General features: G+C 40.2%; 1 protein-coding gene across 6 annotated transcripts in view; it reads left to right on the top strand.

Annotated features, from left to right (window-relative positions):
- Positions 1 to 18,466, top strand: part of RYR3 (ryanodine receptor 3) — a 605,205-nt gene that overhangs the window by 401,628 nt on the left and 185,111 nt on the right. For all 6 annotated transcript variants that reach the window (XM_055132600.1, XM_055132599.1, XM_055132596.1 and 3 more), the window contains exons 37-38: positions 1,560 to 1,662; positions 2,606 to 2,743. In XM_055132600.1, coding sequence (XP_054988575.1) covers positions 1,560 to 1,662; positions 2,606 to 2,743 — 241 coding nt within the window. The remainder of the gene's footprint in view (positions 1 to 1,559; positions 1,663 to 2,605; positions 2,744 to 18,466) is intronic.

Raw genomic sequence — 18,466 nt, 5'->3', positions numbered from 1 at the left:
AATAAGGGAAAATGTGGCTGCAAAGCATAAAAATCTACATATCAAAAAATTCTGTCAGAAAAATTCAGAAAATTATAAGTTTAGTGAAGTTGGGGAATATATTTAGAGCATATACGGCAAAGAATTAATAATCTAGTGATGCACAAAGTACTTACCACTTAATCTTTAAAAAGAAAACATGGAACACATAAATGGGAAACTTATATCACTGTATCACTGTCATCTCATTGCTCATCGATTTGCTCCAGTGGGCACCAGTAATGTTTCCATTGTGAGACTGGTTGTTATTGTTTTAGGCATATCGAATACGCCATGGGTAGCTTGCCAGGCTCTGCTGTGTGGGCAAGATACTCTCATTAGCTTGCCAGGCTCTCCAAGAGGGGCAGAGAAATCAAACTCGGGTCAGCGGCGTGCAAGGCAAACGCCCTACCCGCTGTGCTATATTTTAAAAATGAAAAAAATGACTCCTATGTGTGGAAAAGTAAAGTTCAGTGTCACTAATTGTAAATTACAGCAACAGTGATAGGACGTTTTTCACCAATTAAATTGGAAAATATTTGAAAATGTGTTAGCTCTCATTACTATAATGGAGCTGGCAAAGCAATACACACTTTGGTTTAAATTTAGTAATAATGTTAATTGTAGCTTTCTGGAGGGCAATTTGGCAATTCACATCAAAAGCTATTAAACTATGCAAACCTTTTGATCTAGTCATTTTGCTTATAGAAATTTATTCTGAGAAAATAACCATAGATGTGAGCAAAATTTATTTAAAAGCAAATTCAAACCAAATTTACTTATAAGGATAAAACATGGACACAACATAAATATGTAATAACATATTATTGACTGTACATCCATTTTACAGAAATGTTATTCATCCACATGATTAAATGTAATGCATCTGAAAAGTAGATTAAAAGGCCAAGACGTAGTTTAGTGTTAGAGTGCTTGCCTTACCAGTGTGAGGTTCTGGGTTAAATTTCAAGCATAGAAAAAACAAATAAATAAAAGCAGTGTTAGTAAAAAATAAAGTGCTCAAGATAACATATTAAGTAGAAATATTAGGTTTCAAGGGCAAGAATAGTACAGCAAGTAAAGCCATTGTTTTTCATGGGGCCAACCCCAGTTCAATCCCCAGCACCATCCACGATCCAGAGCATTGCCAGGAGTGAGATCCCTAACACAGAGCCGGAAATAAGCCCTAGGCACAGCCAGGACTGGCCTATAAAACAGGAAAAGAAAACAGTTGGGTCTGAAAATAATTGTGTCGAGAATATAATCTCCATCTGCATACAGTCTTTAAAATATTACGCAAAATCTTAACTGTGGTTATCTGGAAGTGTAAGTGATGCGATTTCAGCAAACTTTTCTTTGGGTATTCTCCATATTTTTAGTAATTAATAAATTACCTTTATACTCAGGAAAAAATGAAGGGCAATATTTAAATATTGACCTAATTATTTTAAAGAATTAAATACAGCACTGAATGCCTAAGGCAGGATCTGAGTTCTTTTGACTAACAGTGAGCATCAACTTGTCATTCTTGTACCTCAAAGATCAACATGCTGCTTAACTTTCAACTGGGGGAGAACTGCCCCTGTCCAGATGAGATTCGGGAAGAACTCTACGACTTCCATGAGGACCTGCTCGTTCACTGCGGTGAGCATCAAGGATGGGTCTGTTCCTGATTCCTGGTTAGGAGCTAGTGGGAGAAAGGGAAGGTTGGAGACTGGAGGTGGCTACTTCTCTATTTAAAATAATAATAATATTGTTAGTTGTTCAAGAAATTATCCTATCCAGACTGCCTGGGTGAGAGAAGATACAGAAAATAATCATGGCATAATACTGGACAGGAATTCTTTCAATCTAGGAAACTTTGCTCAGAAAAGAGAGGGAACTTGATCTTCAAGCTAAGAAAGAAAATAAGAGAACCTTGTCTAGTTCTTATTCAATTTACTTAAAATTATGTCCTTGGGATTCTGCTCCCAGATGAGCCAAGAATTCGTCCCGCTTTGCCTGCTTTTATAGTTATACACCTGTATTAACCTGTTACCCTAAGGACTGTAAGCCAGCAGACCCTACCTAATACATATCTGCTGGCTCTGGGTGCCTCTCTGCATCTGTATTGATTGTATATGGGCGGATTGAATTGTGTATAGTTTCCAGGTGATAGGATAGGAGATTATTCAGTATTGATCCCATCCAGAGACTCTAGAACCTATATGGATCTTAGGGGTTGAAATTCCTATATATTCTCATATACAATAAATCATCCTTCGGGGTGAGGGTGGGGAGAACCTTGTGGGCCAGATTATTGGTACAGGAGGTGAGCCACTTTGCAAAGTGCATGACCGACTCCAGTTCAGTTCCTGGAACTACATATGATCCCCAGGCACTACCATGAGTGATCCCTGAGCACAGCTGTGTACCTATCTCACCCCCCCCCTGCAAAAAAATAAATCTTGTAAAGGTATTTTATGGGAAAACATAAGGCTGCCTATGGTATTGGAAAGTCCAGAAGAGTCGAAGCAGCCCTTACTGTTCTTTCTGTGAAACGGGCTTTCAGATGCTGACTGAGACTTTTCACTCCATGACTTTGCAGGGGTTCCCTTGGAGGAAGAGGAGGAGGAGGAAGAGGACACCTCCTGGACTGGGAAGCTCCGTATGCTGATGTCTAAGGTCAAAGGACCCCCCAAGCTGGAGAAGCAGCAGCCAAGGGAGGAGGAGGAGCGATGCCCTAGTGAGTGACTGTGCATTTCAATCATGTTCTCCCTGCTCCCAGCTCTTCTCAGAATCCACTAAGGTCAATAGTTTTCTAGCATATACCACAAGGTAGTGATGGTCTCTTTGACTTTCGAGAAAGGATCTGGGAATTCTAGTACATTAGGTGGTAGTTGTTGAGTATTGGAGACTTTGCTTTTCTTATAGTTTACAGAATTTGCTTTGAAACCTCAGGGATCAATTTCTATGGGCATGTCTAGGTCCAAATGCTAATTAGCATATTTCTGCTCTCCATTCTTTTACATTTCCCCATTCTTCCTCTTCTTTTTTTAATTTTTTTTGCAATTTTTATACATTTTATTTTCATAAAGTAGTTCACAATAGTTCATTACAGATAATATTCAAAGACCCACCCCAACAACAAGCATCTTCCCACCACAGTGAGAGGGGAAGTATGTGAAGATTGATGTATTTCATTCTGGAGCCATTTAAGCCCATATTTAAGAGAATATAAGCAAGTATGTTAAAACCAAACAAATGTGTGCTACTTTAGGTACATCAGTGGGATATAAGACGTCCAGGAAATATTGCATCACTCTCTTCCAGGAGCTTTATTTTATAGTCTCTGGATCTTGGCCATTGATGAGATTACAATGGGGGCAGTTTGTGGGTGTGACTGCCAAGCTACTGAAAAATTGGGGATCTGGGTGGAGGAGGCCAAGTCCTGATACAAGAATACAAGCAGGCTTGGAGATCTCCGCCACGAGTCCCGCATACCTGGGTTCCTCTGCTGGTTCCTCCATGGGGGAGGCTTGTCCAAATGTGTGGAGAGTGGCCTTGAGCATGGCTGCGGCTGGGTTCTGGAGGTTTTCAGCTACCTTTAGGGGTTCTGCTTGGGGCCGGAAGGGAAACTCAACCTGCCTCCCTCCGAGGTACCCCAGTGCATTTTTTATTTTCTAACCTCTGTTATTTATGTCATTTGAACTTGTGCTTCCTTAGCACTGAAAAGTGCCTTAGTGGATTAATAAAAAATAATAAAAGGGAGAAAAGAAACTAGAATGTGAGGCGAGGAGTGTTGGAGCTATTAATTTCCTAATGTAATCTCCTAAAGGACTTTAACATTCTAGTTTTTAACAATGCCAAGCCCTGTCCACATCCATTTCTCTTGTCTCTCTAATGTAAAGAACTTGATAATTTTTGTCCATGTTGAAACAACACCATAATTTTCTTTGAAGAACACATTATTGCTTATAAATTACTACCACTTTTACAAGAAGAATTTTACATGTTTCATATAATCAGTCTACCCCTTGCTAAATTCTGAAAATATTTATCTAAAGAAAAAGTAATTTCTCAGGCTTAATACAGTTTCCTATTATCTTGTTCACTGTTACTATCCATCTTTGAATTATGCTTTCAAATCATATACTAGAGCAATAGGCTGTCAAAATATCATAGGCTTGTATAAAAACACTTCTTTGGGATTCATACATCTTTTTGCCCTTTATATCCGCCTCTTATCTTTGTCAGAACATCTCTGAAGGGCACGAATACTCACCATTGATCAGTGGATGCACTAAGTTCTCTGGGAAAGGGGATGGGATAGATGGCAACAATTACACTGGCAATCCTTACTCAGTCCCATGTAAGTTACCATGTGAAGAAAGGCTTGGTGGGGACATACCAGTATAATACTGAAGGCACCAAAAAAGTGAATTTAGACTCAGGACTGGAGCAATATAGCACAGCGGGTAGGGCGTTTACCTTGCATGCAGCCAACCTGGGTTTGATTCCTCCGCCCCTCTCGGAGAAGCTACTGAGAGTATCTTGCCCGCATGACAGAGCCTGGCAAGCTACCCGTGGTGTATTCAATATGCCAAAAACAGTAACAACAAGTCTCACAATGGAGACGTTACTGGTTCCCACTTGAGGAAATCGATGAACAACAGGAGGACAGTGCTACAGTGCTACAGATCCTTTTGGTGTTTATTGACAAAGCAGAGCTAAAACTAGACCTAACTGACTTATACGATTTACTGAGGATCTGTTTTGAAAATGATGGGTACTTTCTTACTTATAACAGAGTAAGTCATAACTTGCATCCTCCACCGTGAGCATTTCACTATTAGGTAAATAGAGTCTATGAAGTTACATCACCTGACTCTGTGAAGTCCCCTTACTTCTAAGAAGGATGCCCAGGACCCAAGGATTCCTCACTTTATGCTGCCTTGGGTAGGCAGAACACATTTTGTCTGTAGTGGTAAAGGCTGTTCAGCTCTGAGGGTGCCCCAAGATGAAATTATTCTCTCTCCCTTTTTCTCTCTCTCTCCCTCTTCCTCTCTGTCTCTGTCTGTCTGTCTCTCTGTCTCTGTCTCTCTCTCCAACATATTTATTTCCTTCACAAACAGTATTGTTGGGAGATTCAAACTTTGTGTCTTCAGTCCTCATCCAGAAATATCTAGAGTGGTCAAAGGTAATTCTTTTGGAGGACAGGGGACCTTTATGATTGTCAGCATATATTTCCCTGCTGAAAGTTCCAGAGACACAGAACCCCCTCACTCAGGACTGAATATAAAGCCTTGGAAATAGTTGAACTACCTCTCCCGAAAAGTTGTTTATATTAGGTGGCATAGAGACAATGTCTCTGGATACATTAAAAAAAATGTAATAAAGAGGACATATCTTTCAGATTATTAATGATTAGGTAATATTATTACATAACTGATATTACCATTGCAGTTTAAAGAATAATACTATGGAGCATTCAAATGAATTCTGTAATGTGTTGGCTGTTTGACACTTCACATGTATTGGTTTTGTCCTGAAACATGAGAATCTGCTAGCTGGCTTAATGTCTCAGATTTGCCAAGCCATATTGTTGATGAAAGCTGTTACAGTCTTATTGAAAGTTCATATGATAATGAAGAGATTTAAAAGAAAAGACTAATCATGTGATCCACCAAAATAGTCACAGTCTTCTTCAATTCCAACCCGGCACATTCTCAATAAAGTCTTTTGCCTGTTAATTCTAGGTCAGTACTTCCCACACATTACAATATTATCTGTGCTTCCTACAATATCGATCTGTAATCACTGGGTTATTCTCCCAGAAGAGGCCAACTGACTCTTTCTGCTAAATTCTAAAATTAGCAAAAATGAAAATCACCTGTCCCTTACAGTTCCAATTTGGTGCATTCCTGATCCTCATCTATTTACTTGCCTTGGGGGAGGTTTGTTTTGATTATTCTCTTCTCAGAAAAAAAAAATGTTACAAGGAATATGACACCCTTAAATAGTTTGAGGGAGAAGGATGCTCTCTGTTGACTTTTCTATGCTTAGACACTACCTTAGGACCTAGTGAAATTGACTTTAGGTCAGATTAGTTTAGAGTAGACTCGACCGTACATACCTAGCACCATCTAACAGAAGGAGGGAGTGTTGTCCAGCTAGACCTGGCCTCTCCTAAAGATGATTTTGTACTAACTGATCACTAAGTTCAGATCAAATAATAAAGGTCTTTCTCCCCCAGAGCAGAGTTGGTACTTTTGCTATCCGATGATACCTCCCCTCAACACCCTTCTTTTGCTAAAGATCTGAGCTGGAAGCAACCCCATAGGTGTCTCAATAAGCCCCAAAGTTGCCTTGCTCTAGACAAGAAGATCTTTGGATTAGAATAAGGATAATATGGTAATAGCTCTGAAGCACGTCCATGTTCTAATCACTGGGACCCGTGAATATGTTAGGTTAACTGATAAAGAGAAATCTAGGTTGCAGATGGGATTAAGGTTGCTACTAATTGCCAGACTTGCTAGGGAAGTCTGTAATTCTATAATGGACCCAAAGTCATATAAAGTCTTTCAAAGTGATTGGAAGTAGCAGAAGATCCAGATAAGTGGGGGTATGGTAAGAGTGTGGATCATTTTCTGCGGGAGATCGGACCATAAGTCAAGGAGGACAGGAAGCCCTTAGAAGCTAGAAAACAAAGAAACATTCTCTCTTCGGGCTTTCAAGAAAGGCACATGCCTTGCCACACCTTCACTTTTAGCCAAGATCTAGGTCAAACTTTTCTACAAAATGGTAAACTAATAAGCACACATTGTATTAAGCCACGCAGAGGGTGGTGATTTTTTTTTGTGACTGCAGCTGTCAACAGCAAATGCAGGAGTTAACAGCAGAAAGTGAGTTCTCAGTTTCAGTGCTGCTGAAGGTGAGGAGAAGATGGCATTTCCTATGGTCCCAATGTGTCCCTAAGAGATACGATTACTAGTAGCTGACACAGGGAAGGTTAGTTTGACTTCATCTGTGTTAGAGACTAGGTTTTTCCCATCTTGAAAGTCTCTCTGATAGAAGTGCCCCAATCAGAGCTTATTTGGCTTTGGCCTGAGCTTCCTACCCTGCAGTTCTCAGCCAGAGAGGTGTACTGGGTTCCCTGGTTCGTTTAATCAGTCAGCACCAGTTCGACCTTGTGGGTAGTCTGTGTTTTAGTGACAAAAAAGAGAGCCTGGGTGTCAGGAGAGAAAAGAAACAAATCTCTCACGTTTATTGAGCACCTACTTTGTGCCAGGGACTGTGCATGAAACTACATCTGATTTTCTCCTTCTAGCAGACATCCAGGTACCATGACAACCAGGTTCCAAATTTGCATGCCTGTCAGATAAGCCTATGAGCAGCAAAACTTTTTGGACAAGTTTCTTGTGACCAGTAAGAAAGATTTGTATCATGATATTCATGTCTGAGGGCCCACACTCATGAAGAAAACATGTGCAGGAAAGCTTGGGATGAGTGGGGTGGAAGAAGGGGTGACAGAAACATAAATACTGTGAATGCAAAGCTTGTCTCATTGTAGTCCTCTGTACTCAATAGATGCAGAAACTAAAACCATTCTGATACTTTCCCTTCAGAGAATAGGCTGAGACAGACCTCAGGCCCCTGATTCCTTTGCCATTCATCTGCTCTGTCTTCATTTCAGCGCTCTTCCTCCTCAGCACATCAGCAAACATCATCTCTTTGCTCTTTCCTCATTGTCATCATCGGTCATTTCATTGCCTGAACGTTTTTTGAGAAAGTGATTATGAGGCCGCTTGACTGATTTCAGAAACAACAGGCTAATTATCTCCATGTGATGGATGCGGCCCCCTGGGGGTACAGCGACGGGCTGACAGATTAGGCCACTGCACCAAAATGCACGCTTGCCTGTGGCTTGCACAGCTGCCTCTTGACAGTGAGGGGGTGAATGGGGTGTCCAGCCTACTGAGGGTGAAGTATTTTGTTTCCATACTTATCTTCACCCTCAGGGGTGGGGAAAGTCAGACCAAGGTCAACAGCCACCAACAAAGGAAATTTGAAACCATATTTACTGCAGAAGCATCCAATTGCCAGTCGGCTACATATGCAGGCCACCTGAAGGTCATGCTCTAGGGTGGCCAGACCAGCCGACAGGGCTGGAACATGGAGACAGGAGGCCCTATGATCTTATAGCATCCATGCAGATGCATCAGCAGACCATTCACCTTTGGTTTAGAATGTTGTTTTCTTGCTTAGTTAAAATAGTAAAGTGAGCATTAAGCTAGTAGCTGGTATAACTGAAGAGGGTACTTGGTCCCCACTATGTCTGTCTTATCCTTCCATGGTTGTGAGAAGTAAGTGACTGTTCAAGCACGGCATCCACGCACAGGAAGCTCTTAACAAAATCGAATTATTATTCTTGAAATTGGAAGTAGAATATTCTAGCAAGCACTTGAACTTTTTTACCCACATTCGGTAGTCAATGGCGCCAATAGAGAAGGAATCAAGTGTCCGCATCCAAAAATTAAATATAGATCCAGGATGAATGGGAGCTGGACACTTTGGGGAGCCACTTAGCTGTTTGCTGCAGAGTTTAGGGAGGACCCTGCACCATCTCAAGTGTCTGGGGGTTTGCCAGCCAGTGCCCATGCCAGGAAACCTGCTGATGTGCCCAGCTGGTCTTGCTGGTCACCCAGGAATAGTGCTCCAGGCTCTCTTTGCAACATTTCAGGTGTTTAGAGAACCTGGCATCCAGGTTCCCACTTGTATTAATGAAGTGAGGCAAACTGGTAACTACTGCACAACCCAACAGGCCAGGGAAGACTCAAAGAAATTAGCAGGCTGAATTTCCCAAATTTCCTGGGAGTTCGACTTCGTCCCTGTCCTCCACTGGTAGTAACTAGAAGGGCTTTGATTACTCAGCACTTCAGGCCAAACTTCCTTCCCAGAGGACACTCAGGGACCCAGGGGGCAGGGGTTCCCCCCAGTAAATTGCCCCAACTGAATCAGGAGGATGCGATTGTGCCACCTAACCCCTGGCAGGGGAAGTCATTTCCCCACTGGCCATCAGGGAAAACAATAAAAAGGCCAGCAAGTTGCCGTTGCTCATCTCCTGGACATAAATGATTGGTGGTGTGTGGTGAGGCTTTGATAATAACCACTCACTGCAGGCAGTAACCCGAAGAATTGTAAGTTTTTATTTCTTCAATCTCAACATTGACTTAATAAATCAGAGGATACTGGGTAACTTCAAGGTAGGGTGTGCTGGTATTAGAACATGATAAGGAACCAGGATGTGGCTCAAAGGGCAGAAACAAAGCTTTTGGGAACGCCCAGTTAGATCCCTGGCACTTCACAGTCCCCAAATCATTGCCAGATATGGCTCAAAAACAAACCCAAAAATGTATAGATTCAGTCCAGAAAAGTCATGGGGCTTGTTTAGCATTTTAATAATATAGGACAGCCTTTGTAAGAATTCAGCGATTCAGATAAACATAACCTGCCATCTTATGTCACATGCATCTTGACTTCCTAAAAGTGGGCAGAAGCACAGAGAGGTAAAGAGATTTTACAGAGGTAAAGTTCACACAGCCAGAACTGAAAAAGTACCCAGCCCTGTTATTACTACACCCACCTGACAATCATTTTCTTCAGCATGGCTTTTATATTGCTGATTTTATTTTATTGATGAAGTCATAAAGACTTTGGGCAAGTGCTTAATCTGCTCAGCTTAGAGTCTATTAGCAGAAAAGCTAAAGCTTTATGATTTTTAGGATTTATTTCTGAGTTCATTTCAAAGTTTATTAAGGGTCACTAGACAGCAAAATATAAATTTAAAGCATTTCTAAAGATAATGACTTTTTGGATTTTATGAAGCTGTTGAAAATAAGCAACTCTGGGGTTGGAAAGTAAATGGATCTGGATCCAGCAGCTGTGGTTCGAATCCTAGCCTGTCATTTATTAATTGTGATATTAGGCAAGATGCTTCATCTCGGTATTTCCATTTCCTAATCTGTCAAATGAGAATAATAATAGTTCCTACCTCATGGGGTAGGGTGGGGGGACAGGAGGGATAGGGAGTAGAAGGATTCAAAATATTGCATTCCTGGACTTAAAAGTGTGTATAGCTCTCAGCTTTTCAAGAGAAGGAATGACATACAGGTCATAAGAGCTTCATCTTCACATTTGTCATTTCAAATACATTCAATAAAAATGAAAGAAACTCTAGCTTGGGTCAAGTAGCTGATAAGGGTCTGCGTTGGCCACTGTACCTGGAACTGAGTGTTGGATGCAGTCACTGGGTTGAGTTCTGCACATGAGCAGAGCATGCTTCTCACTGTGGTCTTGTTCCACGCTCAAATTTTGCCTCAAGCTGGAAGTCAGATAGTGATGGCATTTTCACATCCAAGCACTGCAGCCTCCCTGGGGGGGGAAAACTGTTTCTCTTACTCTGGGGTTCACAGTAAGGATCCTGATGTCTCTCCTATGGTTGTAGAATATGGTCACAGGCCAACTCACAGATCCCTGCGGGTGACCTAGAAAATAAAATGTGATGGCCGGCTTATGTCAACAAGCCCCATCTTTAAATTGGGGGGGGGGGACATCAGGCAGCTGCCATGAAGGAGCATAAAGAGTCAGGGAGAAAGGCAGAAAGAAAGTCCATCAAGTGCAAGGTTCTGGTAAGAAGAGAGAAATGATTGCTGGAAATCTAGTCAATGCTATAGCAATGGTTAGCATCACCTGCATCTTTCATAGCCCAGTGGTCTGGGTTGAGGCATAGGCAATCCTAGTCCTTGTCATTCGAGGCTCAGAGCTGTGTCAACTGTGCATGTAACATGCTTCCTTTTACCTGTGCACATCATCAAATAGGCCACCACAGTGCCCTCTACATTTACTGTTGTTCTGGTTTCACGGGAACTCAATGTGGATCCTGCCAGACCTTAACTGTGTCCACAATCCCATCACTTCCTCCAGTTGCATCTGCAAAAACTTAGAAAATGGGAGTGCTATCGTGTCCCAGCTTCTGTGAACAGTTCTCCAGGACTTGCTCATGGAGTTTCTCCAACCTGACCTATAGTTTCCACTCAGAACTCACCATCAGTGGGCATATATTCATTTCTTACTATTTCTAAACAAACAGCACAAACTTGGTGAGTGAAAAACAATGCAGTTTGGGCCTGAAGAGATAGAAAAGGGTTTAAGGCTTAAAAAAAGGTTAAGGTTTAAGGTTGTCTTGAATTTGGTTGACTTCAGTTCTTTTCCTGACACCACTTGGAATGATCCCTGAGCACAGACAGGAGTAATCCCTGAACAGTGTTGAATATGCACCGCCTCCCCATTGCAAAAAAACAATTTTATATGTTTCCAATTATATGAAATCTCCATAGTAAACCATTAATAGAGTCAGTGTAGATAGTTTCTTAAAAATACAGGCAACAGAGAGATAGAATGGAGGGAAGGAAATGATGATAATGTGTATGGGGTATTTTTAGTGATATTTTTTATTCCAAGACATGAATAAAATGCATATTATAGACATTCCAAAATTAAGATGAATTAAAAAACTATTTTTAGCGGTCACTTTTAGGATCTAGAGTAAAATTTTTCCATTTTTTTAAAATGACTTATAGATTTTTTTTTTTTTTGGCTTTTTGGGTCACAGTTGCTGATGCACAAGGGTTACTCCTGGCTTTGCACTTAGGAATTACTCCTAGCGGTGCTCAGGGGACCATATGGTATGCTGGGAATCGAACCCAGGTCAGCTGCATGCAAGGCAAATGCCCTACCTGCTGTCCTATCGCTTCAGCCCCAAAATGACTTATAGATTCATAATGTGAAATTTTAAGTTTTTGTTTTTGTTTGGGGGCCACATTCCAGCAATGCTAAGGGCTTACTCCTGAATATGTGCTCAGGGATCACTCCTGGAAGGGTTAAGGAGCCATATTTGGTGCTGCGGGTCAAATCTGGTTTAGCCATGTGAAAGGCAAGTGCCCTACATGCTATACTGTCTCTCCATGCTCATATTATGGAATTTGGGTCTGTTCCTTCATACCTCTGTATGATTATAAATATCAACATCCCGGGGCTGGAGCTATAGCACAGTGGGTAGGGCGTTTGCCTTGCACGCGGCCGACCCGGGTTCTAATCCCAGCATCCCATATGGTCCCCTCAGCACCGCCAGGGGTAATTCCTGAGTGAAGATCCAGGAATAACCCCTGTGCATCGCTGGGTGTGACCCAAAAACAAAAAAAAAAATATCAACATCCCCTCCAGGAAAGTTCCAATGCCATCAATTCCTTCCCTTTCTGTATGGCAACCACCAGAGTTTTCACTATGTCTAGGAATTAATTTATTTTAGGGTTATCTTGCCAGTTTGTTTGCTTTAGTAATTTACATTCCACATATCATTTAAACTATGTTATAATTGTCTCTAACTTACTTATTTTACTTAGCATAAACTCAAATAACATCCATTTTGTTCCAAAGAGAACAATTTCCTCTTTTAATGGCAGAGTAGTTTTCCATTGAATCTGTCTACCAGAGTTTCTTTATCTAGTTCTCTGGTGATAGGTAATTAGGCTGATTCATTATCCTATTCTGGAGGACATAAATCTAAAATGAGTTGCGTTCTTTCTAGAGGCTCTAAGAAAGAATCTTTATCCTGCTTTCCCCAACATCGAAAGGTTTCCTGCATTCTTTGCCCAGTGAATCTTTCCACCAGTGGTATTGTCTGACCTCTGCTTGCCAACACTCTGCTTTCTACCACTCTGACACTCCCACTTTTTATAAGAATCTTGTGATTACACTGAGCTCACCGAGATAATACAAGGTAACCTCCACATCACACAGTCCTTAATTGCATCAGCAAAGTCCTTTTACCCAATAATTTATTCACAGGTTTCAAAAAATTAGAAAGTAAAAAACTCTTTGGGAAACCATTTTTCCATCATTCATAGGGAGGAAGAAGGCAGAGGTGAAAGTCCATTTGTTTCTTACCTTGGAAATGATCTGCTACCTGTTTTCCCTCCAAAGGATTAATGCCTACCATTTAAAAAACCTGACTTTTCTAATCACCTAGAATTTCAAAGTAAGTTTGTATAATTTAGATGCACTAATTAATTTTATTTTCCCATTGCATTATAATTGCTTTCCAAGTTTACTAACAATCCCATTGCATTTTTGTTTGCTCTCTCAGCGTAATCAGAAGATTTTTCTTCTAATCTGACCCAATTTTCTCTGAGTGTATTTAAGAATACACTCATAGAAATATATAACCAACATAGGTGTAAAGTCTGTAAACTCTGGGGATTAGCTTTCCTAGTGACCAATATCTGATCTTTGGTAATAAGCATGTGGTCTGTTGCCAGATTACCACTCGTACTGGGACTCATATTGAGAAAAGAAAGGAAAGAATCTTTCCAGACCACTGCAATCTAAAATTTTAAGTCTGAACCATAAAAATAAATTACCTTTCTCTTACTGTAATTGACATCGCAGAGCTGGTAATTTTACTACTTTAAACGGAGTTATGCCCGGGGCTGGAGAGATAGCGTAGCAAGTAAGGGATGTACCTTGCATGCTTCAGACCCAGGTTTGATCCCCAGCATCCCATATGGTTCCCCAAGCACCACTGGAAGTAATTACTGAGTACAGAGCCAGGAGTAACCTAGTAGATCACCAGATGTGACCCCAAAACTAAAAAACAAAACAAAAAGAAGAGTTATGCCAGGGCCAGAAAGATAGTACAAGTATTAAGGTACTTGACTTGCATACAGCTGACCCTTGTTCAAACCCTGGCACCCCATGTAGTCCCCCAAGCACACCAGGAGTGATCATACCAGGAGTTATCGCTGAGCACAGAGCCGGACATAAGCTCTAAACAACTGCAGGTGTGATCCAAAAGTCAAAACAAACAAAAGTCATATTCAAGGAGTGTGAGTGACTTGAAAATTTCTTGTCAGATTTAGAGAATGGTGGATTTGAGGGACTGACATCCAATGGCATGTTAGAAAATGGCAAGTGGAGGGACATAAACAACTTGACAATAAGTAACAGCTGGGATCCCAAGCAGATGTTTAAAACTAGTTTTAGTTTAAAGATTGTTAAGCCTTGTTTTATTATTATGGAATATCTGGCTAGTCCAGAATGACAAAGAGAGCTATTTTTCTTTTAAAGTATCTCTCAGGCATTAAGTCTGCCTAAACAATGTATCACCTTAGAAATATTCCTATTCTGACTTAGCCTGAACAATCATTTAAGATGTGGTTTCTAGATCATATATTTGATATAATTGCCTAAATGTGTCTATCCCTCATTACGCTAATTGCAAAAGTGGAGTGAATTAGAATGTTAATAATAATTTCTTAAATGAAGTCATTTATAATTATCAAAGAAACCACGTGAAACCTTAAGCTTCCCTAAGGCATTCTATTTCCTAGAATTTTTTTAACTTTTCACCAGAAGACAAGTGCTGGGTTACATCCTTTTCCTCTTTGAGAAGAACACTAGCTTTTATAAAACTCTAAGAGCTTAACCGTCAAGTGTACTTGATAAGGCTCTCTTAAGATTAATCAAATCACTGGGTGAAAATCCTAGTATTTCAGCAAAGACTGCAGAAGCACCTGCATTTCATGTGGTGAAAGTTCTAAGCAGTGTGATGATGCATGCACATGCATGAGAAAGAGCAGGAATACATCATACATCATAGGAAGCACTCTCACCTCTGTCTCACTCTCCTCTTTCCCCCAAAATATCTGTGGGGTGTTTTTGTCATTGAAGGGCAGCTTTTCTGAAGAATTTAGAATGGAATCTTTATTTAGTGATGACTCTTTTGAAGGTATCTGTCTCTTTGATTAAGAAAGAGGTTCAAGAATATCTCAAGAATGAATCCCCTTTGCTATTTGAAAATTCTACTGAAAGTGTCACCATTCCTCCAATGATGCCAGGAAAAATAAAAGTATTTACTATAGAGACTATTTGCATGAATCATCTCCTGAAAGGAAATGGCATTCTAAAATAGCCATAGCAACGTAATGTATTTTGCAACAGATCAGTTCATACATCCTTTGACGCCTTCTTTAGCTCCATGATAGAGCTGTTCCTCTCTGCACCATTAGGCACCGTGTAATAGAGAGATGGCGAGGTGAGGGGAAGGAAGGAGAGGAAAGAGTTGCCTTTCCTATAAAGAACCTTGGGAGAGATGGGAGAGAGAGAGAAAGGGCAGTCTTATCGTTTCTTTTCTTGAATATCTTTTGAATGTATGCATTACTATTAAAGTTGTAGCTTTTTAATGAATCACCTTATTTCCCAAATGTTTGAGACAACACGCTTTTGCCCATTATTTTGTTCTTTAGTTTTTATTAAGTACTTCACTGTATATTTAGTTTTCTCAACTAGACTACTGTGGGTACTAGTTTTATCTTGAAATGGTCATATATCAAGGTAGAGAAAAAAACTCCATATCAGATGCTTAACAGAAAATACCACTCACTGAGCTAATTTAGGAATGAATCAACTACAAGTAACTAAGTTGCTGGGATTTTCATAAGGCAGAACCTTACGGAAAGATCCTGAGACCTGTGTACTATTGATTGGAGCTCAAAGCTTTCTGGAGTCAACAGTCCTGAACTCCAGTATTAATGAGATAAAGTCATTGATGAAGACTCAACTAGTGCAATGGTCAGTCTTTTGTTTGTTTGTTCATTAATATCTGTCTTTTTTATTTTTTATTTTATTTATTTTATTGAATCACCATGAGATAGAGCATTGCAAAATTGTTCATGATTGCATTTCAGTCATACAATGTTCCAACACCCATTCCTCCACCAGTGTAATTTCCCAGCACCAGTGTCCCCAGTTTCCCTTCCACCCCTTCAAGCCATCCCCTCCCCAGCCTGCCTCTGTGGCAGGCACTTCTCTTCTCCCTCCCCCTCCTTCGTTCCCTCTATCTCTCTCTTTCTCTCTGTCTCTCATTTTAAGCATTATGATTTAAAATACAGATGCTGAAAGGTTATCATCTATAACCCTTTACCTGCTTTCAACACTCAGTTCTTGTCCAGAATGATCATTTCCAAGTAGTATTGTCATAATGGGTCCTCCTCTATCTTAACTACACTCCACCTCCCACACCATTGACCAAACATTGACCAGTCCTCCTGGCTCATTTTCCCTGGCCTTGGATATTAGTTTCATACTGTTGCAGTGGGCAGTCTTAAGTAGCTACTTCTGTAGCCTGTACCCACCTTTTCTCTGTGTTCCCACTATACAGTCTAAAGAGCATCTAAGTCTTTCCACACAGTCTCAGCAGAACATTACCAGCTCCCATCTTGCTCTGAAGACAGATGATCTAAGCCTTGTCCTGTAGAGGGAAGTATTGAGGGCCCTTCAGACTGGCAGGGAGCCCTTTGGTGGTGAATGAAGGGCTCTTGCTGACTGCCAGGATTCAATTTTCAAAATAATGATTTTCTAATCCTCACTTTATTTCTCCCCGTGAGATGTCTGTGTCTTATACTCACACTTAATCTATCCCCCATCTAGAATCAGAGAGAGCTTTCTAAGTTGTAATTTTCCAGGTTCAGGTCTCAACTACTTGATTAGTATCATAGTCTGATAGAACAGAGATTCATCTTAGTGGGAGAAAGAGCTTTGTCTCATCAAAAAAGCATGACCAACATCTCAACAGGGGTCTTTTGTATGGCTCAGTGGTTCTCAAGCCCTTTGGTCTTAGACTCCATTATGCACTTGAAAATTTATCAAGTATCACGTTACATGACTGAAACCCAGTCATGAACAACTTTGTAACAGTATATTTCACTGTGGTTCAATTAAAAAAATGTTTTTAATTTATCAAGGATCCAGAAGAGCTTTCATTTATGTGGATAATATCTATCAGTATCACTGAATTAGAATTTCAAACAGGAAATTTTAATAATATTTAAAAATAACAAAAACCCACTAACCCACTATATATTTATTTACATACCTAAGTAAATTTATTTATTTACATACCTAAGTAAATTTTAATACAAATATATGATGAAAAACGTGACAGTGTTTTTTATATTTTTATAAATCTCTTAAGCGGACTTATTAAAATAGAACTGGATTCTTTTAACCTGGTTGGAGATCAGGAAGAACAATAGGTTGCTGCTATATTAGAACGTGATTGAACTGTTTGCTATCAGAAGTCAATAAAAAACTTCTTTGACTTGAAAAGATAATAGAAAGAAAATTAGTCTCAACAGATAAATAGCTGAAATGGAAGGAATCATCATATTATTTTAATTTAAGGGGCAGCTTTGGGGGCTACGTCTGGCAAATCAGGGATCACTCCCCGCAGTGCTTAGAGTAACATGTCATGCTGGGGATCAAATTGGGATCAGGCACAGGCAAGTTACTTAACTCCTGTGCTACCTCTCCAGCCCCTTATTTTAGACACTTTTTATATAAAATCAGACCCCTTCTTTTTTGGCACATGACAGCAAATTATAGGCTATGGTTCCACTGCATCAGATTCCAACAGTTCTGCTGACCACTGTCCCTTCAGTGCAGCTATCAACGCAATGAAAAAGGCATATAATATCCTGGAATCATGAAAGTCCGTTTGCTCCGTGAGCTAGCAGATTTTGGAGACCCTGAGAGTCTATGGGCTGCATTTTTATAACTAGAAATAGTATAATAGTTCATCTTTATTAATCCCAAGGGATGTGCCAGACATGCTTATGTGCATTAATATTTTTAATCCTCTGATAAATGGAAAAGCGACCACATTCTAGAAAATGTATCTTTTTAACCTCTGCACCCTGGTATATTGATGTTGCTCTGCCACAGGTACATGGGAGCTAATGGAAATCTGAGGAATTTTCAATGACATAGCTCTCGGGGATTATAAAGCTCCGTTTTCTTAGTCCCAGGGGTGTTTAAGCCATTAAAACGGCATTGATTCAGCCTAGGTTTGCTTGATAGGTGCTGAGTCTCTAAGGCTATGTCAGACCACAGAATACATTGTTTGGGGGGTACTCTTGAGAATATCTCCTCTCCCTCCCCCATGCTTCCTCTCTTCTCATCATTATCATGGCTCAAACTTTCTGGACCCCAATCTCACACAACTGAAATCCTGCTGACAAGAATGGCCTTAAATATAATACCATCTACTGAATGGCAACTATCCCTCGTAATACATTACTCTTGCGTTTTTTGTTTGTTTGTTTGTTTCTGTCATGATCTTAGGGCCAGTTTTGTTTTGTTTTGTTGTTTTCTGGTTTTTGGTTTTTGTTTTTCAACTGAGCTTTTGCTTTGCCATGCACCAATTTCTTTCTTCAATTCTTTTGTTCTTATCTTAAAGACTAGGTTTGACTAAGAATCTGTGGGACATTTTCTCTTCCATTCCTTCAAACTAAAGGGTTGTTACTTTTTCATATACACTCCAGTGAGGTGTTTTTTTGCTGTAAAATGCTCA

Source organism: Sorex araneus, chromosome 3 (genome assembly GCF_027595985.1).
Source record: "Sorex araneus isolate mSorAra2 chromosome 3, mSorAra2.pri, whole genome shotgun sequence".
NCBI lineage: Eukaryota > Metazoa > Chordata > Mammalia > Eulipotyphla > Soricidae > Sorex > Sorex araneus.
This window is presented reverse-complemented; position numbering and strand designations above follow the sequence as displayed.